This window comes from Brienomyrus brachyistius, chromosome 5 (genome assembly GCF_023856365.1).
Source record: "Brienomyrus brachyistius isolate T26 chromosome 5, BBRACH_0.4, whole genome shotgun sequence".
Lineage (NCBI taxonomy): Eukaryota > Metazoa > Chordata > Actinopteri > Osteoglossiformes > Mormyridae > Brienomyrus > Brienomyrus brachyistius.
Genome location: NC_064537.1, coordinates 31,275,930 through 31,301,594, shown reverse-complemented (window position 1 = coordinate 31,301,594; position 25,665 = coordinate 31,275,930). Strand labels below are relative to the sequence as shown.

Sequence of the window (25,665 nt, the reverse complement as noted above, 5' to 3'; positions counted from 1 at the left end):
ATCCACTGGGAACACTGGAGTAATTTGTCTGAAATGGACATGAAAGGGGCCGAATCATGCAACTCCTCACCAGTGGAAGAAGTGCTTACAGTATATTACTGAAGATGTCTGTGCTTAAATAGCTGGCCAGTTAGCAAGTGTCACTTGTGGTCATATGACAAATTATGGATGTAGATTATCAGGATATATAGATCAATCTGGGAAGTTCTAGGTTTCTAGGTTTATTATATTAACCTAGGACATCCTGGGAGAACTACAGTGTGCTCAAGGCTTTCTGATCAGTGATCAGGCTGTAGAAGGAACCTGCAGGCCTCAGAAAATTCTACTTAGATATCAATATGTTGCCTCTTCCTATCAGCTTCTAGTTTACTGTTACATGTGTCCTGCATATGATCTGAAAATGGATGGATGTCATGTTCACATTTCGCTGCTCATGGCTTTTCATTTTAAAAAAATAGGCAGCATTAGCAATGCTTTCAATAAAATCCACTTGATAACAATTCCTTATTTTCTTTCATTTTTGACATTTAATCTATTTGGAAACAACAATCTTCCTGACCATTAGCCTGCATATGATGGCTTTCTCAAACTTTTGTTTCTCCATTAACTGGGAAAAAAATAATTTCCTCAGTAAATCCGTCTTATGCTGCCTGATGGAGAAACTGAAGTTTTGGTTCAGTGTTTATAGATCACGTTTCATTAGGTAAAATCTGGTGATTCTGTGGACATCGTTTCCAGCATCAAGCAAAACAACAAGCATGTGTTGTTCTAAAACACAACTCACAGGATAGACTAAATTTCAAAATTTTCCCTCTCTGTGGAGGTAGAGCATTTCATGGTGATTTATGCATTTCGTTCATTGTGTGGTGGACATGCAAGCGCTCTTGAACACACGTAAGGCAATATGACATGCGGTTAAACTGCATTAGAGCATGCGATATTAATTATAATGCTGGGTCATCATTTCTGTATTTGTCTGTAAAAAAGGGAGGGCGATGGGGGGGGGGGGCATCACAATGTCTCTTGGAATCTGTAGACGGTCTCAGTCAGCACCGAACAAAAATGTGAGCATTGATATGATGATGATACTGAAGGAACTGAAGACGCCGACACATCTCCCATTTGTGCGTCATGAACGATCAGTGCATTTAATTTCCATCACAGTACAAAAATAAATAAAAATAAGCTGAAACAAACAAACAGAAGGTTCAATTACAGCAACAGCTTTTTTAAATAAACAATTGTATTGGCTCAACACCTTGGTCCCACCCCCTCCCAACAGTCAAACCCCACCCGAAACGCTCCTGTCTTGTTTTCAGACATCCCACTTCCTTGTGTCCCTTGGCCCCATAAGATAACAAATTCATTCATTCATCGGTACAAACACACACTCTGTCATTCAACACATACTCATACGCACATGCGGTCATTGAGAAAGCCTCTCATTAAATTCTAATAACACTGTGTTTTTCCAACAAAGATGTACGCAACAAGATACACAAAAAAAAACCGAAGAGATTTTGAACAATTACTCATCTTTTTTTTTTTCCTTTTTTAAGCTTTTTAAAGTATTTTCCAAACAACTACTTGGTGTTGCAAGTGAAAAATGGCACATTTCTGTGAATTAGGGTAGCTGAATCAGAGTCAGCCAGAGGGATCAAAGTGTCCCTCCATTACTGACACCAAAAGACCCCCCACGCCCCACAAGCTTGAGAATGTATGGCATGTCAAGCTGCTTCTCCCTATTGCGTTACCCATTGGGACAATGGGCAGTCATGGTCTTGACTGTAGATTAAGAGTCACTAGGGCAGGCTCAGTCCATGAGCATAGCAGATACCACACCTGCATCTCCAGCTTCATGAAGCGCTGCTTTCACAGGGCACGGCGTCGCACCTTTACAGTACAAGTCCCACATGTCTTTGTCTTCTTTGCTTTAAGAAACCAACGTTGAAAAAGCATGTATGGAGCATTCAAAGCCATATTTTATAAGATAAGAAACCCATTCGTTTCAGGATGGAACTGTTGTGATAAAGAAAATGAATCGATGTGTGCATATATTTTGTCATTTTTTTTTCTTTTCGTTTTGAGAACGGAATTTGAAAGACACAAATACTGGAAGAAAGCATGCACAGTTGATCTCTGTTGGCGTGGTGATAAAGTGGGCAAATAATAATTTCTTTTTCTATATCAAGTTCAATTTGTTCTTGTTTGCCACCGTAATCCATTCCTAATTCTCTGGCGTGTAAAATGATGCTGTATTACATTGTGTTAGCAGCTGCAGACTGGGAGTCCTTGGGACTCTCCCGCGTCGCTTTTGCTGTTTGCCGTTGGAGGTGACGTGGGGCTCTCTCTGGCTTCCTTACAGACTGCAGTCTGCAATAGAGAAGTTCCGCCAAACTCAGGTGAGCCTTACACTCCCCGCGCAGCCGAGGCTGCCCTGTGTTTAACCTGCACACTGACACATTTCTACTGTCATGCTTTCGGTGCCTGACCGTCAGACGTTAAGGGATCACACCAACGCCACTCTCAAAAAGCCCCATGTTCTCTGGACGGCATCCCCAATGAGAAAAACTATTTCTTTGCAGTTTTCTCTAACTGGAAATGATCTGCATCTGTACTACTAATCATTGTAAATCAGATTGATTTTTTTTTCCAATTTACTAATTGCTATAAATACTAGGCAAACTTCTACAATAACTATTTGCAGCCAGCAGTGCTTTATGCCCTGTACCAAACAGATCGGTGGATGCCCTACTTTCTTAATATTTCTACATGACCACTCTACATCCCAGGCTTCAATGAAAACAATATTCACTAATTATTTTCCTAGTGACTTAATCACGTCCACAGTCTTCATTCCTGTCAAAAGTACTCCCGCAAATTCCCACCAAAATTCTTTTGACAAGTTCCGACATATTCCTTTCTCATTACTGATAATCACCGAATCAATGAAGAATACACAATTTGTAATTCTAAAATTATTTTTCCAATGAAGCGAATAAATAAAACCATGTTGAGATAAACATTCAGTATCAACTGAAGATGTGTTTCATATGTAGCTTGCTGACCTTTGGTGTGGTTATTCAAGACCTACTGGATTTTCATCAAAGGTGTGGCACTAGTCTAAGACAGTCTGTGAACAATAAAAAGGTGGGAAGAGGATTCAGATTAAATCCAAATTGAACTCATAGTCCATTTTTTCAAGCAATGCTGAATATTCTTGATTTAAAAGAAAGCATTCTCTGTAGATGCACCTGCTTCACAGATATGACGGGAAATGCATGCAAGCTAACTATAACCTTCATTAATACCACACAGATTGCATGGTAAACATGCACAAGGGTACAATTCTAAAAATAAGTAAATGAGTAGATAAATAAACATTGGTTGCCAAGAGCCTGTTATGCAATACTAAAATTAATTTATTTCTTTTCAGATGAAAACAAAGTAGGTCATAATTAACAATTGTTTTTTTTTTTTTTTTTGCAATCATGGTCATTCAATCAGCCCTGCATCATCTCTCCCTTCTTTCTCCCTCATGCTCAGGCCTCCATTCTGGTTTCGCACTGCAGGACCCAGTAATGGATGGCAGATTTGAGGCCATACTCTTCCGACTGCTCTCACTTTCATTGCACACCACCGCTGTGAGAAACACAGACGTTCAGCCAATCAGTACCAGCTAGTCAAAGGGAGATTGTTGTTGCCACTGTTCGCTCATGCATATTGGCAGAGATCAGCTAAGTGTACAGAGCCCGAAGACCGCCCTATGACATCAGAGCGGCATTAAACACATTGAACCCTCAGTAACACCAGCAGAGGAGAGACAGAGGGACTGCAACATGTTTGGTCCAATCCACATTCTGAGTTCTGGGATTATTTAACTTTTTTCTTCTTTTATTTTGCTTTCATCTTCTGTTTTTCCCCTTTTGCTTTGAATATTTTTGTGTCATGTATATATAATAAGCAGAGGATGCGCTCAAGCCTGGCATTTCATTAAATCTAAACATACACCTCAGGGCCAAGGTCCTGAGGAAATGTTAACTAATTAAACAACTAATTTAAACATTTTTTTTGAAAAGTACTTCAGACATTATGCATTCGTTTCCTCTTTTTTGGTGTAATACTTCAGTCCTTTAAGCCTGCATTAGGTGGTAGTGGGTTAAACCAGGTAAGACATTTGTCCCTCTGCAGCTTTTGCAGCTTTAGGAGGGAAGAGTTTGCATCTTCAGTCATTCTGCCATGTAGAAAATCAGTAAACAGATCTCCAACCATCTTAGTGCAGTTTAAAGCACTAAAATCCATTTGAACAATCTAGCGCCATAGCATTGGTAAACATACTGTGTATGGTATCAGTCATTTCCCACAACTTTATTCACTTTAGATTTATTATTACATATTGTTACCACAAGTTGTATGCTACCGTCATGGCACATTTCACTGAATGTGCCGGAAACCTAGTCATCTATCACCACGTCTCTTGAGAAATGCCAGACAAGAGTAGACCACTGCCTTGTCTTCCACTCGACCCACCCACCCCCACCCTCACCCCTGTTGTCCCTCACCGGTCCAGTCCGATGAGCAAGCGGCTTCTTTCCTCCTCCTTTTGACTCTCGTTCTTGAGGTCGGCAAACACCTGGGTGAAGTAGTGCGGGTCAGAGTTGATCTGCAGCATCTTCGCGCTCATCAGGTTTATGATGGACAAGCAGCGGTCCCAGAAGGTCTCCTTGGAACTCTCTACCAAGAATGGCTTAAGGGGGTAGGAGATCTCGTTGCCCATGTAGGAATAGGAGAGGTACAGGCAGGTGAGGAGCACCGCCTGTAGCTCATGCTCAGTGGCCACCTCTGAAGAGACCACATCTCGGCACAGCATATAGACGAAGACCACGTTGGCGGGAGTGATGAAACCCTGGTCCTGCCAGCCCTGGAGCAGCAGAGAGCGGTCCACACTGCGCAGCCACAGCACCGGGTCTGTAGGCGACAGATGCTTGAGCCGGTAGCATCTTCGGCACAAGAACTCGCCCAGGCATCGTAGCAGCTCACTGGTGGAGGCCTGCACTATCACCCGCTTTGGAGTACCTGGGGCAGCAGTGGAACTAGGCAGGGGTACCTTCTTCACAGACGAAGCCACATTGCTGGAGGTCTTGGAGCCAGGGATCACTGGGGCGGCTGAGTCTTGGGTGAAGGTGGAGAGGTTGGCACATGACTGGGACTTCTTCAGGTTCTCGTTGTTCAGATGGGTGACGTTGTTCTGGTAGGCAGTATTGGGCTGCACTTTCTTAGAGCCTTTCTTCTTGGCCGAGACGGCTACTATACGCTTCCAAGGGAGCACGTTGATAAGTGAGTGCCGCTTCACATTTTTGTCTTTGGCGTTCTTGCTGTTCTGCACAGCTGTATAGGGGCCTACAGTGGCAGGCCCATCCTCAAAGAGCCCCGCTTTCCGGTAGCTGGGGGACAGAGACAGCACAGTGCCCATGTTGCTCTGCGCGAGGGGGACAAGAGCAAAATAAAGATGCTCGCCTTACTGGCGTATAAGGGAACCAAATAGAGAAGGTGAGGCAGGATCAGTGTCTGCCTCACTGCTTCCAAGTCTGGAGATCCTGCCTACAAGAGCCAGATTCTCTCAAGCAAACACGCCGAGGTAAAACACTCTTCTGTAATGGCTGTGATGACGGATCCCTAGACTTTAAGGGCTGCCTATATTTCCCTGTTTATCCTGGAGAAACAGAGGAACTTGAGCCTGTGGGAGGAGAAAGGGTGCCATTGTTACAAATCTGATTACAAAAGAATTATTTTGATTCGCTCGGTATTTATCATGAAAGGTCATTAGTAGTATTTTTGTGTGATAAATATTTTATTACATTTGACAAGAGACAGGTGTGTGCCAGTTCACGTGAAGGCTGAGATAGAAGCATCTACAGTGACAGTGATGAACTCAAAATTGGAAATCTGTACAGTATGTCGTTTGTACACACATTCACCTTTTTCACCTTCACTAAAAATCAATAAATATCATGCATATTATATCATTATTTTGCGTGTTATCCCTGTTTCATTGGTGCCCAGACATTGCACGATTTTGTTGAGGATTGAGGTTTATTTTTTCCCCACAGAAAAAGTTAAATATAGTAAAAATGTATTCAGAGATGTATTTTGGGCTATTCTGTCCTATTTCTTGTGTAACTCCTGCACAGGCATTTATGCATCCACCGGTGTCTGAACCTTACAGGTTTCCCTCATAGCTCATCCCACAGATGCTTACTGGGGCAGGTCCATTGTACAGTGACCACAGCTGCTGAAATGAATTTGTTACTAGAATAGGATGTTCTGAAATAAAATGTCAAAAATGCCTGCACTGAACTTATTCCAGATGCAAGCATATTTACCGCACAATGATAAATGATAAAGAATAATATGAAGTTTTCATTATAAAGAATTTTTATTTTTAAATGCATTTTAACGTTTCCTTAACATATTTCGATCCCATATTATTATTATTATTATTATTATTATTATTATTATTATTATTATTATTATTATTATAGGCCTAAAAAGCACATGTTTTTATTGATATATACATGTCGCTTTTGTTCATATTTGTATAAGACAGTCTGGATATTGTACGTATTTAAATAATGCTAAAATCTATAAAATCTAATCTAAAGTTATCGTAGAACATTAATATAAGAATACCTTTTTTATTACAATATTATTATACATATTTAAATCATGATTAAGATTGCCTGCGTGTTTTGTGACAAGTTCTACACTTGGGATATGGCATATAATAAAGTAATAGCCTACTAAGTTGTGTTATATTTAAACTAGGATCTTATGTAGTTTTTTAAATATATAAGTCGGTGTAACCCAAATTCAGGCGACGTATTTTAAATATTTGAAATCAACCTCTAGCTTATTAACCTCCATCTTAGCTATGAAATGGAAGCCGAATATAAACACCGCAATTTCGTGTCGCGTTCCTACACTTTACGACGCAAGCTGAATGTTTTTCACATACTGAACTGTAACATGCGACGTTGTAAGTCGTTTGCCATTCAATTTTAAATACACAAGGCGTGATTATAAACCAGAAAAACAACAACAATCAATCCAAAAATTGGTAATTTCTATATTTTGGTGATGTCGTCTGTGGTATAACAATTTAAGATAATCACTAGATGACACAAATAAATCATATGTACGCCTTTACTCGGGGGCAGTGCAGCCTTGTAAGACGTAGGTAAAGATAAATTGGATGGAAGAACAATAACCAGCACAACACAAAATACTCACTGGATTTCGTTTTATCTTCTCTCGGGCAAAAAGGTTCCCTGACCAAATTAATATAGTGATGTTTTCTGGTCCTGGCTGAATATTGTCGCGTTGTCACCCGCTACTGTCCAAGGTTCTGAAATGGAGTGGTCGGTATAGATAATAAATGCGATGTGGAAAATGGTATTCCCTGGTAATCTTCCTTCGAACCGATCCCTGTTATCCCACTGCAGTGTATTGCCACATATAGGAGGGATAACCAAAACGATTTCTTAAAACAAATTTACAACGAAATTAATTATGCCCGTCTTTTTCCACGTTTACTGCATATATAGCGTAATTTTTTTATGTAAAATCGCTGCAAAAAGTCTTAACCAAATCGCATCATAAATGAATTTAATCGCAAAACGTTTTCCTCTTCAGTAACAGACAGAAAGAAAAAACAAATGTTCTTCGTTTTTTTTGTCGTTGTTTTAATTTGCCTCCCACCAGAATATCTCAAAAGTCTCATAGGTAATGTCTTTCAAAAACAAATAAACATAAAAATATCCAAGCTCCAAAGACATCAAGGTCGATCTTTAAAGGAACAAACAAAATTTCACGCCTTGACGCAGGCATCCGCAAGTCCTCTGCAGATCTGGGTACAGCAGGCAGGGCGAGGATGCTGTACGCTGTGCTATTGGTCCTCGGCTACGAGAGAAGCGCTCTGGAGCGTCGCTAGGCGCTGCAGACTGCGGAGTGCTGAGCGGTGGTCGGGCGCCGCTGTGTGCTCTGTCCGCGGTGCTGTAATCGCCGCTTCGTCACAGAATCTCACATAATCGTGTTGCCAGAAAAGCAGCCCGCCCTCAGCACCTCGTCATTGAAATGGCAGTGCAAAAACAGATAAACTTGGTTTTTGTTGTCTTTCATAAGTAGGCCCGTTTAAATGCAAGGAAAATCTATTCAACTTAATTCTGAGTTAAATCAGTTTCGAGAAAGAATTTATTTGAATCAACACCTCGAAACCCTTGAACATCTTAATTTAAAGCATTATATATATGCTTTAAATATAACACACGTGTGTGTGTATGTATATATATATATATATATATATATATATATATATATATATATATATATATATATATATATATATGTATATATATGTATATGTATATATGTATATGTATATATGTTTGTGTGTGCGCCTATATATATTTACATATACATAAATATATATAATAAATCATCTCTGTGTGTGAGTGTGTATGTGCAACTAGTAACTATGTAATTAAAATGAACACAAAGTCTGCGTATAAATACTAAATGACCTTTCAGTGAACATATCAAAAACATTTTTAAAAGCAGAACGGCAAACGTACATGCTGAGGACATTATTCCCTGATTTCGATAAAGTGGAACGTTAAAATAAGACATTTTATTACACTGTGTTAACCGGTGATGCAGGCTTTACTTCGGGAATAAATGCTAATAAATTTACGAAATGAGTTAATACGTTTATGTTTACGAGAAAACACGAATACAAAGACAACTACATTTCCCGTTACCAAATTTCCATACGTAGTACGTACACGCTCGTGCACATACGCGCATTAACGTATGACTCAATTTCCCGGCATGCTCTCTTATTCCACCGCTATCGAGTTTATTTGTAGGCTGGCAGATTCTGAGTTAGTAAGATGGCGACCGCGGCGGTTGAGTTCCAGAGAGCTCAGTCCCTTCTCAACACGGATCGCAACGCGTCAATCGATATTCTTCATTCAATAGGTAAGTTGCTGCTATCTAGCCTAAAATAAATTACACTGTTCTCGGATTGTAGATGTGCCCTGTTCGGTCACCGACTGGCGCTTTTCCGCGGAGCCGGCTCGCTTGCTGCTGACTCACCGTCGCACGGCTAACGTGGCTAGCTAGGCCGGGAAACCCAAAACCCGCATCACTTTATTCATATAACGCCATTCTGCTTAGTTTCATCAAAATGAAATCTGTTGTTTAATTGCAAAATTCAAGCGTCAGTTGTGTATAAAAAGTTGTCTATTTTGGAAAGTCGTTAGTGCTTTTAAATGAGTCACACGGGATGTATGCAGCCATGGATAGCTGCGTTGCAAGCTGTGCTGTTGAAAAAGGTCTTTATCGACAGACGAGAAAATTAACCAACCAACTAGTTCGCTTTATTCATTTTGATAATACTTATTTTTTACCTCATGAGAGCGGACCTAACGCTACTGGTAAGAAACGTTTTATGCTACCTGAAAAAGGTGTCGAGTCAGGGCTGAGAAGGTAGGTTAACTAACATGAATGGAGAGAAATTACCTAAAACTATTGTTAGTTTTTTTTTTTTTTTTAAAGAAATACCTATGTGAAGACATACACGGCGTCATTTCTGTCCAGGACATGGCGTAATTTCGTTAAATGTACAGAACTGGCATAATTAGGATAGGTAAGCCACAGGTTAAGTGTATGAATTTTGGCAGCTGCGTTTGATTTCCGAGGGAATCTTGAGGAAGTATGATGGTTGTATCATGAAAGCATCTTGACGCTTCATTCTCAGTCGCTTTGGTGGCACGTTTATAACCTAAGCGTCTCACCTGTGACAAGGTGTGGGTGTGTGCAATGCCACCTACGGCCCTGAAGATTAACGACGTAAATATATAGTAATGGGAAATTGTTTTCTGTGTATGTGTGAGTGAGGTTTGGCTCAATGTACGTTGGTATAAATAAAAGATAAATGTATTTCTGCACCCGACATACAGCGTAGACTCGGATTTAAAATGACATGAAAACGAAAACCTCTGACTCCACAGAAGGCGAATTCGTACTTGCTGCGGTTTGTAACTAAAAACATGCATGAGCGTGAGCCCGCGCCAGCCGACCGTAAAGCTAAATATATAGGGCCAAATGTAGTTTAAAGGGATGGATGTGTATTTTCCACCTTTTGAATGTTCTTGGTATTCAGGGCAGGAGGGTAAATGCTCCTGGAAAAAAAACTGTCAGTTGACTTGAGCTGTTTTTTTTATTTAACGGCAACACAACATTTTCCTCTTTACCAACAGTGAAGAGAGATGTTCAAGAAGATGATGAGGAGGCGGTGAGAGTTAAAGAACAGAGCATCCTGGAATTGGGGACCCTCCTAGCCATGACGGGGCAGGCAGCAGGTAGGGATGGCCCTTATTGACAGGCGTACTCGCTGGGTGGTATGACTGAATCATCAACATCAAATGTGTGTTGTATGTCTGACTTTTCATTGATATCCACTGTCAAGTGTAGCCAGAGCAGTTGTATTTAATGTAGTTTTTGAATGTACTGTGAAAGTTTTCTTTTGATGAATGTTAAAGTTGACAGTAATTATGTGGGAAAGTTGGAGGAAAAAACTTAAACGTGTGACAGAAACTGAGACCGACACCTTAGTGGGGATTTTACTTTCTCCATGTTCAGGTGGTGTCTTACTTTTGGGTGGGGGGGGGTTGTATTGCATCTTAAAATGTCCTGTAATAGCTGCACATTTTGCCCCTACTTAAAGTGGACAGCTTACTGTTTCTATAGAGACCCTTAGAGAGTGATGCTTTTTTGTCTCGTATCAGTTATTTCAGTAGGAATTAACTTCTTCTTGGTTTTGCAGGCATATGTTTTTGCTAATCAGGACAATTTACAGCAGAATGAAAAATTTCCCATGCAGGGTAATTTGAGTGCCCACCCTCCCCCCAACTATAATTTCATACAAGTCTCAGGCACCACAAAAACAGCAGCCCTGCTGCTCATGACTGCTCATAGTTGCTTTAAAAAGCTCTCCAGCTCACCATCGCTTCTTAGAGACTATATCAATACGGATAGAAAACTGGGAGCAAATCAATGACAGAGAACTGTGGTTACAACCTGTGCTTATACCCCACAGAGCTGGGGGGCCTGCTGAAGTATGTCAGGCCATTTCTGATCTCCATCAGTAAGGCCAAAGCGGCCCGGCTGGTGCGATCCCTACTTGACCTGTTCCTGGATATGGAGGCGGCCACTGGACAGGAGGTGGACCTCTGTCTGGAGTGTATTGAATGGGCCAAGTCTGAGAAGAGGACCTTTCTGCGTCAGGCTCTTGAGGTAATGTTGGCATAGTCTGCCTTCATATATTAGATACATTTAATGAATCTCAGAAGTGATCTGGGTTAAATTAAATTAACCCAGAAATTCTGCCAACTGTTTATAGAAAATGTGTGCAATAAACTGGACTGTTGATGTTTATTGTAGTAGATTGTCTATGGTGTTATAATCTCAATTGTTTTATTATTCTTTGGCTTCTTAAACTTTCCTAATGATTTTGTAGAATCGTGTAAAATGACTTTGGAAAAAAATGAAAAATGATGGCTAAAACGATACTGATTTAATCTGGAAAACATTAATTGTGCTTTGAAATCCACCCAGATTTGACCAATTAAATCTAATTGAATGAAGGAACATTGTTACTGGTATAGTAAATGAACAATATTAAAATCAAAACAATTTAAGAATCCTGTCTGCCATTTTTGGGTATGAGATGGTCATTTACTAATGCATAATGCATTTAAACGGGCTTGATTTTGGCCTTAGTGCAACAATTTCAGGATATTTTAAATTGCCATATTCAGTGGTGCAGTTGCAGGATCCATCCTTTTATTTTATATTAAAAGAAGCATATGACCATTTAACATGCAGCAGTTTCTGTAACCGTTGGTGATTGAAGTGCTAATGATAAACCATTCATTCCACAGGCCCGTTTGGTTTCTCTGTATTTCGACACCAAGAGGTACCAGGAGGCATTGTTGCTCGGTGAGTCAGCTCACATTGTGAGTGGGGAAAATATGGAAAGTTTAGCCAGGCTGCAGATTAGTTCATTAAAAGAGGTGTCATTGTGGTGACAGATAATAGTATGAAATCACCCATCAGCTACCCTAAGGTGTTAAGGTTTTCTATAGCTTCTTTAATTTATCTGAACATCATGTGCTCACAAAAACCTGATTTATAAAATGGTTTAGTAAAGCCAGAACTAAGTATTGTTAAATTTATGGAAATCTGGGTTATTAATGCATAAAATGCTGTAATTTATTCTTGAACAATGGAAAGCAATTCTGTTCCGGTTCTTGTATATGTTAAAAGATCAAGATGTGCTACCTGTTTACTTTCGGAAGCATTTTGAAGTTTTTTCTCTTACTAGTAGAGCAAATTAATTTTTGCCCATGTTCTGGTCCTGCTCTATGTCTATGGTATTTATCTTGAATCTTCTCTTGGCACTGTACAGTGCTAGATTTCCTGATGTCATTGTAAAGATGAAATGCATGTTGTACATTTAAATTGGGATGTATACCCATTATTGTGGCTTATGATTTACGGATCTCGTTTTTTGCAAATTTGCAGGGTCTCAGCTGCTTCAGGAACTGAAGAAGATGGATGACAAAGCTCTGCTAGTAGAGGTGCAGCTCCTGGAGAGCAAGACCTATCATGCCCTGAGCAACTTGCCTAAAGCCCGTGCTGCACTCACCTCTGCTAGGACTACTGCCAACGCCATCTATTGCCCTCCTAAACTGCAGGCCGCTCTGGACATGCAGTCAGGTAAGCACAGGGAGCTGCTCGTTCTGCCATAACTGATCGTTCCGCTGCTCCATTCTTAGACGTCAATACGCTTGACCACCATACAAAAAATAATCTTTGTGCTGGAGGTGCTTCTGTCAAAATAAGGATGTTTTTCCCCCTATTCGTTGTGCTTTGTGAAGGGGAAAAAACACACAATATGGTTTTCCGAATGTCTGTTACAATAAACTCAGAAGCCTGACTCTCGAGTTCTTATAAAAAAAGTTCCTTTCAGTTGTTAGCTTGGAGATGTTTTTTGTTTTTGTCTTTAATACAGACTCTCTTCATCGTGCCTTTGAGCCTCGGACCATATCATCTTTTCCAGCATTACAATAGAAATAGCTGATAACCGGGCTGATTTTTGTTAGACTGAAAAATTACCTAAAAATCATTTTATTCTGTTTCATTTTCTCCGCAGCCAGGTAAATGGCTATAGGGGCCGAAAACAGTCTTGCTTGAAATATTGGTCCATTACCGTTGTGCAAACATGGTGGCATTCATTTAAGTCAGGTTTATTTTAAAAAAATCAGCAGGGATCAAGCTAGCTGACTTGAAATCTGTGAAATTTACTAGGTTCTATTTTCTGAGCCATTCAGAAAGTCCCTTAAGATTACCGCCTCTGCAGCCTTTAAAAGGTGCTCCCTCTGTGGCAGCTGACCCTGTCCTGTCATCATATGCAGGAATCATTCATGCAGCTGAGGAGAAGGACTGGAAGACTGCCTACTCCTACTTCTATGAGGCCTTTGAAGGCTACGACTCCATTGACAGCCCACGGGCCATCACCGCCCTCAAATACATGCTCCTCTGCAAGATCATGCTCAACTCGTAAGTGCTGACACATCGACCCCTGACTCTGTCATGATTTCTGATGATAAAAAAAAATGTTCCTTTCAGCTGGTAGCTTGAGGAATGTTGACTCGATCATTCATGAACATATGCATTGTTCAGGAAATCTTGTGTATGCTGCAATGTTTCAAATACTAAAGCAGAATTGGAACCGGATTGACAATCAAAATTCAAAACATGTCTCATTAATGACCAGTCAAATATTCATAATTGCAGAGGAGTCCGAAATAAGGGAGTGAGGATGTGCAATGAAAGATGGATGAATGAAAAAAATCTTCTGGTTTCGTATTGCAATTTAATATATGATAATTAATTATAATTAATTTAATGCTGAAGTGTTTGAGGCTGGATTGAGGGTGCAGCATGTGCTGATCTCTGCAGTGATTGACTCGTGCTGTTGGTCTTTCTTTAGTCCAGAGGACGTGCAAGCTTTGATCAGTGGGAAGCTGGCTCTGCGCTATGCCGGGAGGCAGGTAAGGCTGAATGCCGTGGTCTGAGTGCCTTTGTTCCTACCAATAGATTTGCCTTTTTAAAGTTAGGCTATGTGGGGGAAGTTTTGACCTTGTTTGTAAGTGAGTAAAATTTTATTTAACGTACATTTCAAGAACACAGCGTGTTCACAAAAGAGCTATATGCTTCAAAGTCACACAACAATAGGTAAACGAGAACAGAAAAGATACATTACATATATAATAAACAGAAAGAAAAAACACTAGTCAAAATGCCCCTAGAATGGGTTGTTTGTGGTAAACTATGTTCAGATTTTGTGGTGTAGGCCTGTACAAATTTTGGTTTAAATTGGGATTGAAACTCTGCATTTAAGAAAGGGGTGGAGTTTTTTGGGACACTTGACTCCAAAACTTGTAGTCATTGTTCAGGTAGTATCTTAATTGTATATGACATTGTTCATGTTAGCTGTCTGAAGTTGTTAGTGTATTTCCCTAATGCATATGATTCAGTGAAGGTGTACAGTGTTGAAGGATAATTGTAAATGGGTTGGTTTATGAAATAGCCCACTATTAATGTAGGGTCCAAGGAAGAAAGGGAGCAGTGAAATATCAAGGTTATTCAGAGCTATTTTTAACTGGTTTGAGACCATCTGGTCTGTTTAAACAAGTATGCATTGTAAATGCTAAGTATGCAAGGCCAAAATTAATTTATAGTGAAAGAATTGACTAATGTACTCTAGTATGTCCAACTCTACATAAAGTCTTGCTTTTAAATTTTAGTTCACCTCATACTACAAGTGACTCTGACAGTGGGTAGATTAGTTAATGCTCCACTCTGGTCCTGTACCAGTCCTTATGTGTAGGTCATAGCAGGTGAATGTCAGTTTTGAAAAAATGTTTTTTTAAATATGAAATGCAGATATGTTTCTGGATTATTTGCTGGAGTGTAGCTCCTCTGGTGCCTTGGTAAGGGGGCCATCAGGATGCTGGAGGCCCTATGAGAAGCATTCTAAGTGGAGGGCTGAAACTCCAGTGATACTTGCAGCTGTTGCCCTGCTGGCACTTGGGCTTTGAGATGTGGCAGTTCCAGGCGGAGAGCCTGGTCAGGACATTCTCTGTGGTACTCTGGTAGAATATGGTGAGGATGGGCTGCTCTCCTCCTCGCTATGATCAATGGGGATGCTGCTGTGCTCTCTTGGGTGTAGAAATGGCGTTGAAGACCCACCACTGTTGTATCAGTAGTGAACTTTATGTTTTGTTTGGTGTGTGTGAACTGCACTTGGTGGTACAGTAGTGAGTGATGTGAACAGAGTTGAGCTGTGGTGAAATTGCCATTATAACTGTTACAGAGGAAGATGAGAGTGCAGCAGACTTCCAGGAGATGATTGTATATCATGCTGAACTAAATTAACCACAGCATTCTCACACAATTGACTTTCTTTATCATGGTGTCATATGGTCAAATGAAGGGCAGATAATTTGGGATTCTTGGGCTGGTTACGGTGATGTGTAAACTGAAAGGAGTCTAGTGAGCTTGGGGGACGGTTTTTCTTGACTAGTGTCTCACAGCCCTTCATGTTGTCTTGTATGGGTGCTTATGAAGTAACGGTAACTTAAGGCAAAACAGCACGTAGGAGTTAAAGGTTTTGTTCATTTCTCTTCCAATAAATGGTAGTCTTTCGAGCAAGGCTATTCAAATCACAGTCGTATGGTCTGAGCACTGTTGATTTTTCCAGCCTTCCTGTTAGCCAGGTGTAAAGCCTTCAGCCAATCAGAATTTGTAGAACTAACACAGTGGTACCTCTGTATACGTCTGCTTCAGAATAAGTCCAACTTGCTATACGTCCTGTTTGCCATCGAAAACGTTTGCTTGGTATACGACCTTTGTTTGGAATACGACTCGTGTGCTAGAACTTGTATGGGTCAAAATAAGTCACGACACCGCTAGCTACCCTTGTTTCCCACTCTCTCGAGACTTAGCCACGACTGCCCACGAACGTCAGTACGGCAGTTGCTACCATTCAGTGAACAACCCGCGCTATAACTCTGTGAATTTTCACGTGATTGTGTTTTTTCAGCAAGTTAAACTGAGGTGAAATTTTTCATTTATTTCATCTAATTGCTTTTGTATTTATGTGTTTTAGTATATAGCAGCGTTCAAATGATTTTATACAACCCTATCAATGTATAATGTATCAATAACAATAGGATTTTTTTCATGGGAACGGATTAATCATTTTCCCTTTATTTCTTATTGGAAAAATTTGTTTGGTATACATCCTGTTTGGTGTAAGTCCAAGGATCTGGAACGGATTAAGGACGTATACCGAGGTACCACTGTACTAAAGACCTGAAAGCAAGACCTGGATTTGGGATTACTGTCCAGATGTGGAGTCCTGATTTAGAGGGATAAAAGTGAGCTCAAGACTACGATGCACTTTTTCTTGTAGAATGTTGAATGGTGTAGAAGACGTTGCTAAGATGATTCGTTGGAGCATGTTCAAGGCCCTTGGCTTTAATTAAGCCAACCCAAACCTCAGAGGCCCACACTAGAAGCCCGGCCCCTTCTATGGATTTCTTCAATAAACATTAAGTGCTTGATCCATGTAATGTTATCAGACTGTCAAAACAATGTTTCCAGGTTTTAAATGTACTTTTCAAGATGCTAGAAATAATCTTTGGCTGTTTTTTGAGAGACTTTGCTTTTTTAATGTCATTAAGTTGGGGACGGTTATAAGAAGCTGCTGGTAATGAATAGGACAGGTGTGTATAGATGCTGCATGTACTTGGTGCCACTTATCTGAAACACACTCACGATACCCTGAAGCCCTTTAATGGTACTTAGTGAACATTTTAGCGTCCTTGACTGATGTGACAGTACTAGAGCTGAGTGATCAGTCTTTCTTTCTCTGCAGACAGATGCTCTGAAATGTGTGGCACAAGCCAGTAAGAACAGGTCGTTGGCCGATTTTGAAAAGGTGAGTCCCGTGTGCTTACCTGATTACTGAAATTTGTTCTTCTCTGGGGGTCCTTGGATCTGTGGGTTTTTGGAATTACATTGCTCTCAGCAACTCATTATCTGGAGAACCAGGCGAATTTCATTCCTGTTTTAATAATGAGGGCATGCCCTGTAGCCCTTGATGTGCTTTAATGCTGTGGAAGGCCCTAAAGATCCCATGTGGTTGTCCTGTTGTCTGAAGCTTGTCCTTCTACTCTTGCTTCCAGGCTTTGACAGAATACAGAGTAGAGCTGAGGGACGACCCCATTATCAGTACCCACCTGACAAAACTGTATGACAACCTGCTGGAACAGAACCTGATCCGTGTCATTGAGCCCTTCTCCAGGGTGCAGGTAGGAGCTGGTGTTTCCCCTCTATGGTGCTTTGAACTGAATGATACAGTGAGAATCTCTCCTCACTCATTTGTATTTGTTTTGCAGATAGAACACATATCGGCCCTCATAAAACTCTCAAAGGTATGAATAATTGAACCACCCAATTATTTATTTTTGCAATATGTGAGTGTGGAATTAGTAGTTAAAGGCTCCTGATTTTTCTAAATGCAAAACCCTGTAAATGTGTTGTGACAGTCAGTGTGTTTGCTTTCTTGTAGGGAGATGTGGAGAGGAAATTATCACAGATGATTTTGGACAAGAAATTTCATGGTAAACATTTCAAGTGCTTTCATGGTTTTTGAACATGCAGTGGCCCCTTTGGTACTTCTGTTGCGTAGGTAGTGCTTGGGTTAATAAACATGGCCACTGCGAGATGTTTGTTAAAGGCATCGTTTACTGTTTTCTTTGATCTTTCTAGGTTGGATGTTTTTGAGAGAGAATTTCGCTGTCTGTTTACATTCCTGAGTTTTCCGTCTTATCCAAAGGTATCCTGGACCAGGGAGAAGGTGTACTGATCATATTTGATGAACCCCCAGTAGACAAGACCTATGAAGCAGCTCTTGAAACAATTCAGAACATGAGCAAAGTTGTTGATTCACTCTACAATAAAGCAAAGAAATTAACATAGGTGAGTTCTACCTGGACCCATCACCGTACCTGGTGTCTATGGTTTGGGTCCCACAGAGGTAATTGGTGTTTTTTCTCAAGGCCCCCAATGGTATTTGGCTTTTACCAACATTTCTGGCTGTCATAGGGTTCCTGTTCATTCTCGAATGTTGTGGAAATTTTATATTAACCTAAGTATTTAAACCTACGGACAAATGCGTTTCTCCTAAATGCTCCTTAGCTAAGCAGTTAATGTCTTCTGTGCTCATTAAATCTGTCTTTCAGTGTGAACCGTAAAATGTGGGAATTCTGAATCATGCACCCCCCCCCCCCCCACCACCTCAGGTTGAGTGAAATGAGATTCTGCTGATTCATGTGTCTGTTCTCCACAGAAATCAAGATGGCAGGCAGTGGAGAATGCGTGACTGGCATGTGGAACTTTTCACGGGAGGAGGAGAGGTGGGGGAAAAGAGGGGGAACATGAAAAAATATCCCAAAAACTGAAGCAGTACTCCAGTTTTTAACTTCTCCTTCAATGGACAAAACAAACTTTTCAACTGTATTATCACTTTTTTTTTTCTTCCTTTTTAAGATGTTGTTTTTCAGGATTCTCTGCAACACTCAGTGGCCCCAGCAGGCATCAGGGAATATTGTACAAAAACAATAAAACATATAAAAACTATACATATATGTGTGTGTGTGTGTGTGTGTGTGTGTGTTGGGTGGATGTATGTGTATGAATGTGGGCTGTATGTGTGTGTTGTATATGCACTTACACACACACACACAATCCTATTGCAGAATACACCAGTTAGGCAGGCATAGCTTGACTACTTCTGTTGCCAGGTGCAGTGTTGAGACTGTAAACATCTGACAACACATTGAGTACGGTTTTGATCAAGGTAACTCCTTTCACCTCTGCCCCACTGGTTGTAAAGCTTTCTAAAAGCATATTGACTGGTTGTGGATGGACAAAAAACGACCTGGAAGATCATAAGTCTCTGCTGGGCTGAATTAGATGCTCATTCATTCTGTCTCAGCACTGTTTTTACAGAACATTGCCAAGCATCCATACCTGTATGTAATTAAAGTCTATCAGTGCTGCTTTTGTACTGATGCCAACTCAATGGAACATGTTGGTTTTCATTCTTAAATACAATAAACTAAATTCTCCATGTTTTGCATTTTATTTCTCCCTATAGTTCTGTGCTACCTCTGGGTCATCAGTCAAACCTTAGAATTTGGAAAAACCTGTTGATGCTTATTCCGTTAATGTGTTAGAAGCTGTAGTGCAATGCAGTATGCCGTTAGCCTAATGGTTTATATTTTTCTTTTCCAAGTATTCCTGTATTTAAACATCATGTCTGGCTCTGAAGTTTGAAATTAAACATTTTGAGGGTTACTGCAGGAAGCATTGCTTGGTATTTTGATGAAAGTAAAATTCAAACATCTTCTGGGAGAAATGCTTACTGAGAATTAGTCATATTTGGTCTAATGGAACTTTGTGGGCAGAGTAAATGGAAGGCCAGATACTACTCAAGCAATGCATGAGTAGCCGTTGATTATATGTGAACGAGACAGCTTTCTGGTAATCTTTTTTTCCCATTTACTTCTCGTCTTCATGGCAAGTAAAGATGGATTTTTAAAGAGCCTCTTCATGTAATCTGGTGAAATTGTAGTCTGCCAAGCAGGAATTGGGTCCATACCAAGGTTTGTTAGGTTACATTTCTTATTTTCTGTCAGTGATTTGAGGATTTTTGTAAGTTCCCCTTTTCCTTTATTTTATTTTTTTTAAATAAATTGAGCGCTTGTGTTTGCTTCGTATGTCATCAGTCCTGTACATCCAAGGCAAGCCACTGATGGGTTTTGGTGATGCAGTCTGCTGTTTTCTTGGGTGATAGAAAGCTCAGATTGTTGGGTTATTCAGAGGACAAAGGCAGGGATTTAGTGGGAAATTTCTTACTCCTTAGGATCTACTCGGTCTGTCTTCTGCAAACACTAATCTGTAGCCACAAAATACAATGAAACTGAGCAAGATTTTGCCTCTTTTGGCTCAATTGTCCCACTTTTAGTTTCAACCGCTTAAGTGCGTGTCTGTGGATTTTTACTTTCCTTTTAAATCACCAGAATCACTCATATGGGTCTATCCACAAATGTAGAAAAGTAGTTTTGTTGCAAGTTGCGCTGCTTTCAGAGAATTGCCTTTTGTATTGAATTGCAATGGTCCTAATAAAATAATTTCTTGACAAAATCTAACCCTGCAAACTGCTGTTTTTAGACGTTTCTCTGCCCGACATTGGAGCACGATCCACATTCAAAATAGTTACTGATTCTTGGCTTTTGTAAATGATACAGCTTGGCTTGCCTTCGAAATTGTAAATGTAAACATCTTTTGGTGTCTTCTGCTGTTAGTCTAGTTTCATCCAGTCCTAGCAAAAATGACTGTATAGTAGATGATTAATCAGCACTTAGGTTTGAAACCCATGTCTGCAGATCTATGTAGGGGGTGAATTTTGGTGTATCTTTTATGCATGTTTTGATTTCATCAAGCCTTGAGTGGTCATTAATAGACTGGGGCCAGGTTAGTTTTAATTTTCAAATTAAAAGATTGAATTATTTTGAGTTTTGTGTTAGATGGTCATTCTGGAAACAAATGAGGTACACACTAGAAAGCTTCTGGGGGCTTGTGTTCATTATCTGGTCAGGATCCATTTGTCAAAATTTTGCCTTCCTGTATGGAATACTGCTCTCTGTTAAGATCCTTACTGACTCTGAAATCGCAGTTTTTCATGGTCCCCCAGAAGTTCAGTCCTCCCACTGTGTAAAAATTCCATTTTCCAAGTTTGCAACTTTGTATTATAGCACCTAGCCCCCCAAGTAAGACCCCTTTTTTCCATACACTGGGGGGAAAGGAAGAATGATCGCTTGTTTGAATGTGTTGATGCCATCGATATCAAATGTACAAACGGTTCTTGCTGTCCAACAATTACCGAGTATATCTGATGTTCAGATGAGTTCAAATAAATGTTTTTTTTTTTCAAAAATGATTGTCTATTTTCGTTCTATCCTGATTTCCATTTTCTCAAAATGTAACTTAGTCCAATTTATTGTACAGTGGTCTTATTTGTGGAGGTATACTAATGAATCATTACTTGTGATCTTTGTACATTTCAGCCATCGGCACACATTATCGCTAACAGTTCAGTGCTTGGTAGTTCATGTGTTACTGGCTGTGTACCCTGTAAGGCAAAGTGATAACACTGAGATGTGACTCACTCAGCCATAATGGAATATTATGAAATAGTTTTTGTTCAAATGAAGAATTTAAACACAAAACTACTCCCTAATCTACTTCTTTACTTTTAAAATTACAAATGGAATACATACAATATATGTTTGTAATAGAATGGATTAGGGACTGATCTTTTTTATTGTGAAAGTCCCTCAGAAACTAAGGAAACATGGTTCAAAGTAAGGGAGTTAATTTTCCCTGGCCATCTAAGCAACTGACCTAAATATCAGAAGTGAATTGTGTCATCCCTAGCATATACACGCACAGTACATAGTGGAATGAAACATTCCAGCAGAACCATAATCCCACATGCATACAAAACAGGTTATACACGGGACTAATCATAGTGCAATAAGACATGACCATGCAATAAACACAGTACTGTATTAAATTAAGACGTGGGAACAGGATTGGTCATCTGTAATTTGCGCACCAGAAAAGTGTTTTTCATCATAGTATCCATATCAGCTTTCCTATCACCTAACCTGTTAACATGACCCTGGCCCAGGAGACTTTCCTTACAATAGCCCAGGGGATGCTTCTATATATGGATCCAGAGTAGGATTTTTCTCGTTTGCATTACATGTCATAGAAGGATATAGCATAAAACAGAATATAAAAGCAAAGTTCGTTTATACTCAACTCACAGTTCGCCAGATCACGTTTCGATTGTGTTGCCATTAAGACACTTAAAATTTCACCCTTACATATGTCTTCCACCTGCTTATCCAGTACAGGATCACGCTGTGTTTGAGGGCTGTCTCAGGGAGCACAGGGTATGGGGCCCATGAATACCTGGAGTGAAATTCTAGTCCATTGCAGAACAGACATACAATCATATTTTATAGGCAATTTAAAGACAATAATTATTAATCTAACCACACGTGCTTGGCCTGCAGGAATAAACTCACGAATCACATGGTGAACCCTCACACTTTAAGAAGTGACACTTTGGCTCTGTTTACACATGGTCGGATCATAAGTAGACAGTCAAGACAGTTTGTTGTTTACACCTGTGTCTATCATGTGACTCCAGCTGTGTCCAGCTGACCACTTCTTTTCATATTTCGTTACTGGCCGCGCAGTTATCGTAACGTTATTGTGGGGGATGCATCTAGGACGTATTCGCGTTTACACCACAAAAGACATGTGGTCAAATGCGTCCCAGACCACCTTGACAAGTGGCTTGTGTGATCGGATAACAAAGTTTCTTGCTGGTCGTTTACACTTTTATTTAGCGTTGTCCGCCTACGATTCGATCGCCCAAATACGCGTTTTAAACCATGTGTAACTGGGCCATAAAGAATTCATCAAATGAATGTAACGATGGATCAGATCACGTGATTTTGGGCGAGTTGGCGGAAGTTGTCTGTCTCGGCGTACGCGCCACCAAATGGTTCGTTTGGCGTATGGATGCGCGGAACGCGACTGCGCGGTCCGGCTCTCGCGCTCGCTGTCGATAGGTCTTCTGGTCGAGCTGCGGCGGAGTAGCGTTACACGGGAATATGGCAGCCCGGGTGAGTCATATTTTTTTCAGAAAATAATATTACGTTTATTTGTACAAAAAAGCGCGCAGTGTCTATTACAGCGAGACAGGACAAGCTGCTTAGAACAGGATCACCGGGCTTGTTATTGTCACGCCAACGTCAGCACATCCCACCCGGAAGTGAAGGAGTGCTAACTTGCTGATAGCCAGACAGATTGATTTGCGGGAAAATAATCGTAAAAACTGCTGCTTTGTAACATTTAAAAATCAGCATTATTAAAATATAAACTTCTTAAAATATAAACCTTTGTTGTCCGCTATTATTTCAGTATGCTATTGTCACTAATAGTATCAGCGACGAATAAAACTGGAGGCGTTGTATTAAAGCTTAGTTATTTTTAAATCCTATAATTTCTAATTACCATAAAAAACTTAGTTACTAAATGCTGATTGGGGATTTGGTAACTGCTTTGCAAACGATTATCTCTGAATCTCTTGGAACAGGATAATGGAAATTCAGCGCATCCTTACGTCTTCATACTGAACTGGGATATTTCACTTTTCCCTGTTTACATTTTTAAAGAGTACAAATCAAATGGGAAAATAAGTTATCTGTCAGATTTAAGGTAATTGTGTTGGAAGTTTTAGTCATGTAAAGCTATTTACTCAAAGGCCTTTTTATGACAAGTCAAATTTGAGTTGAAGGACCTCCTCCTTCCCTTTTTCGTACATTGCAGATGCACAATTTTAACACAGTACTTACAGTTTGGCTTTATCTTAGGACACGTGGTCAGGCGATTATTGGTTCAAATTTTGCTGTAGGCAGAGTGATGTCACCATTGGGCCCTTGAGCAAAGCCCTTAACCCCTTGCTCCCAGGACACTGCATGACCCCACTTTCTCAATTGTGTATTGCTTTGGATAAAAGTACCTGCTAAATAAATGTAGTCCAGTTATTAATATAAATAGTCAAATACATGTTAGCCAGTGTGCATAATTGAAAATTATTTATTTTGTTATAAGTGTTCTGAATTCCTCCTGACTGACTGAACACTGTGATACGAGTGCAGGTGAAGGAACAGGGAAGTACTAGCAGTGTATCCGTACTGGATTTCTCCCTTCTATCATTCTTTTCTCTTCATATAATATTTATTTTAAGGTTTTACCTTTAAGCTTCAGTTGATTTAGTAATGTTCTGAATACAGTCCATGTGATGGTTTCTGCCATTCTGATACAGGTATCCCTCTTAAGGGAGGGTATCCCTCTTAAAGACTGAAGTGATTAACACTTCCCAGTGACATACTGGACACTATGGCGTAATTGCCCGGGGTGGATAATGTGCTGATGCTTTCTTCCTATCAGTAGGGCAAAGCAGAATTTCTTGGTGTAGTTTTATTGCAGAATGTCAGGATTACACATTAACTGATTAAAGGTTTTAGTCTTTGCACACGATACTGTTGTAGCATTTTACTGCTGCTATTTTTTCAGTAGCACTGCAGTTTTCTGTGCCTGGTGTGTTTGTTTAAGTTGCTGAATTCAAATCATTTTGCTTTTGTTAGTCCCTGGTGCTGTAATTTGTTTCTCTCTTTGAGTTTCTCTTTAATCTTCCCCATTCAGAACATGCAGGCAGCGCGCTGCCCAACAGACGAGTTGTCTTTGACAAACTGTGCTGTAGCAAATGACAATGATCTGCAGACTGGACAGTGAGTATGCCTGGTTGGTGTTAAACGACAATTGAAGCTGTATCATATTAACATCACTTATGGCCCGTCAAGCAGCGCCGTTGATGGGATGACAAGGCATCATCAGTGTAGCATGACAGAACATTTGTATGGGCCCAGATGAAGTGTGTAATATGCATTCTTAAGCTGAGTGGTACAAGGCACTGTACAGCAGGATGCCTGGGCTTGTGTCTAATGCAGCAGGCTGTAGTGGTACTTTAGGAAAACGGGAGATCCTGCCTGTCCTGTGGTGAACCCAGCCTTTGTAGCCACTATTGACTGGGTCCTTAAGTTCTTCAGTAGATCTCTTAAGCTGTCAGCACACTCAGGTATTTTTTGCCTGATAAACTGACACACCTGAGATTTGTTATTTACCAGCTTCCTTCGGGGTCAAATTTGGGGACCGTCCTCTTGTCTTTAACCAGAAGTACCTTAGCAATAGTTGACATTCCCCAAGTAAAGTTGTAATGGTTTTGTGATGCATTTTCTGTCTTCTGCAGCCATGTAACTGTGAAGACCACCCCTGCGCACAAGTTTGTCTTCACCATCAAAACGCACAAAAGTGTGGTGCCAGGCACCATTGCTTTCAGTTTGCCACAGGTAGGGGGTGCTGCCGCCTTTTTGTTAATTATCCTGCTCTGGTTCCTGGGATGTAAATGACACCGTTATTGATAACTTTTTTTTTTTTAATTAACATTTGACTCAATATTATGTTACTATCCTTTTAAGTTTAATTAATTCATTTGGGTATAATTTATTGACATGATTGTATTTTGAGGACATCGTTTCCGTTGTGTATGAACATATTTTTCAGTCTGTTGCTTAAGAGCAGTAGGATGTGAACCAGCCAGTGTCTAACGGACTTGTGATTCGGTTCTGGGTCAGTCTCTCGGGAAGCCAAGCCTGAATGCGTATTCACTGTAACACATTAGTCCAAAACATCAGCTGAGTCTGATTCCTGAAAGCACTCGATAGAGTAAGACGGATGTGTTCCCTTGACTGCTGAAAGCACCTT

At 40.2% G+C, this 25,665-nt stretch overlaps 3 protein-coding genes across 5 annotated transcripts in view; 2 read left to right on the top strand and 1 right to left on the bottom strand.

Annotated features, from left to right (window-relative positions):
* Positions 1-1,121: 1,121 nt before the first annotated feature.
* cdk5r1b (cyclin-dependent kinase 5, regulatory subunit 1b (p35)) lies at positions 1,122-8,079 on the bottom strand. Of its 2 annotated transcripts, XM_049015236.1 has the most exons (3): positions 7,291-8,079; positions 4,563-5,737; positions 1,122-2,373 (listed from the first exon to the last, which is right to left on the bottom strand). In XM_049015236.1, exons 2-3 carry the CDS (start codon positions 5,471-5,473, stop codon positions 2,259-2,261), a joined length of 1,026 nt encoding a protein of 341 aa, XP_048871193.1. In that variant the 5' UTR covers positions 5,474-5,737; positions 7,291-8,079; the 3' UTR covers positions 1,122-2,258. The 2 variants fall into 2 exon arrangements, with proteins under 2 accessions (XP_048871193.1, XP_048871194.1); XM_049015237.1 differs by lacking the exon at positions 1,122-2,373 and having other exon boundaries at positions 4,559-5,737; positions 7,291-8,078.
* An 807-nt stretch (positions 8,080-8,886) lies between these two features.
* psmd11b (proteasome 26S subunit, non-ATPase 11b) lies at positions 8,887-20,408 on the top strand. The gene is made up of 13 exons (XM_049015214.1): positions 8,887-9,036; positions 10,320-10,421; positions 11,159-11,355; positions 12,003-12,060; positions 12,646-12,840; positions 13,539-13,683; positions 14,117-14,177; positions 17,069-17,131; positions 17,379-17,504; positions 17,592-17,627; positions 17,765-17,816; positions 18,032-18,174; positions 18,545-20,408. The coding sequence occupies exons 1-12, from the start codon at positions 8,949-8,951 to the stop codon at positions 18,172-18,174; spliced, it is 1,266 nt and encodes a 421-aa protein (XP_048871171.1). The 5' UTR covers positions 8,887-8,948; the 3' UTR covers positions 18,545-20,408.
* Positions 20,409-22,825: 2,417 nt separating this feature from the next.
* The window catches only part of LOC125742820 (vesicle-fusing ATPase), a 29,104-nt gene continuing 26,264 nt past the window's right edge, over positions 22,826-25,665 (top strand). For both annotated transcript variants that reach the window (XM_049015199.1, XM_049015200.1), the window contains exons 1-3: positions 22,826-22,961; positions 24,547-24,632; positions 25,151-25,250. In XM_049015199.1, the coding sequence (XP_048871156.1) occupies positions 22,950-22,961; positions 24,547-24,632; positions 25,151-25,250 (198 nt within the window). In that variant the 5' untranslated portion in view covers positions 22,826-22,949. The remainder of the gene's footprint in view (positions 22,962-24,546; positions 24,633-25,150; positions 25,251-25,665) is intronic.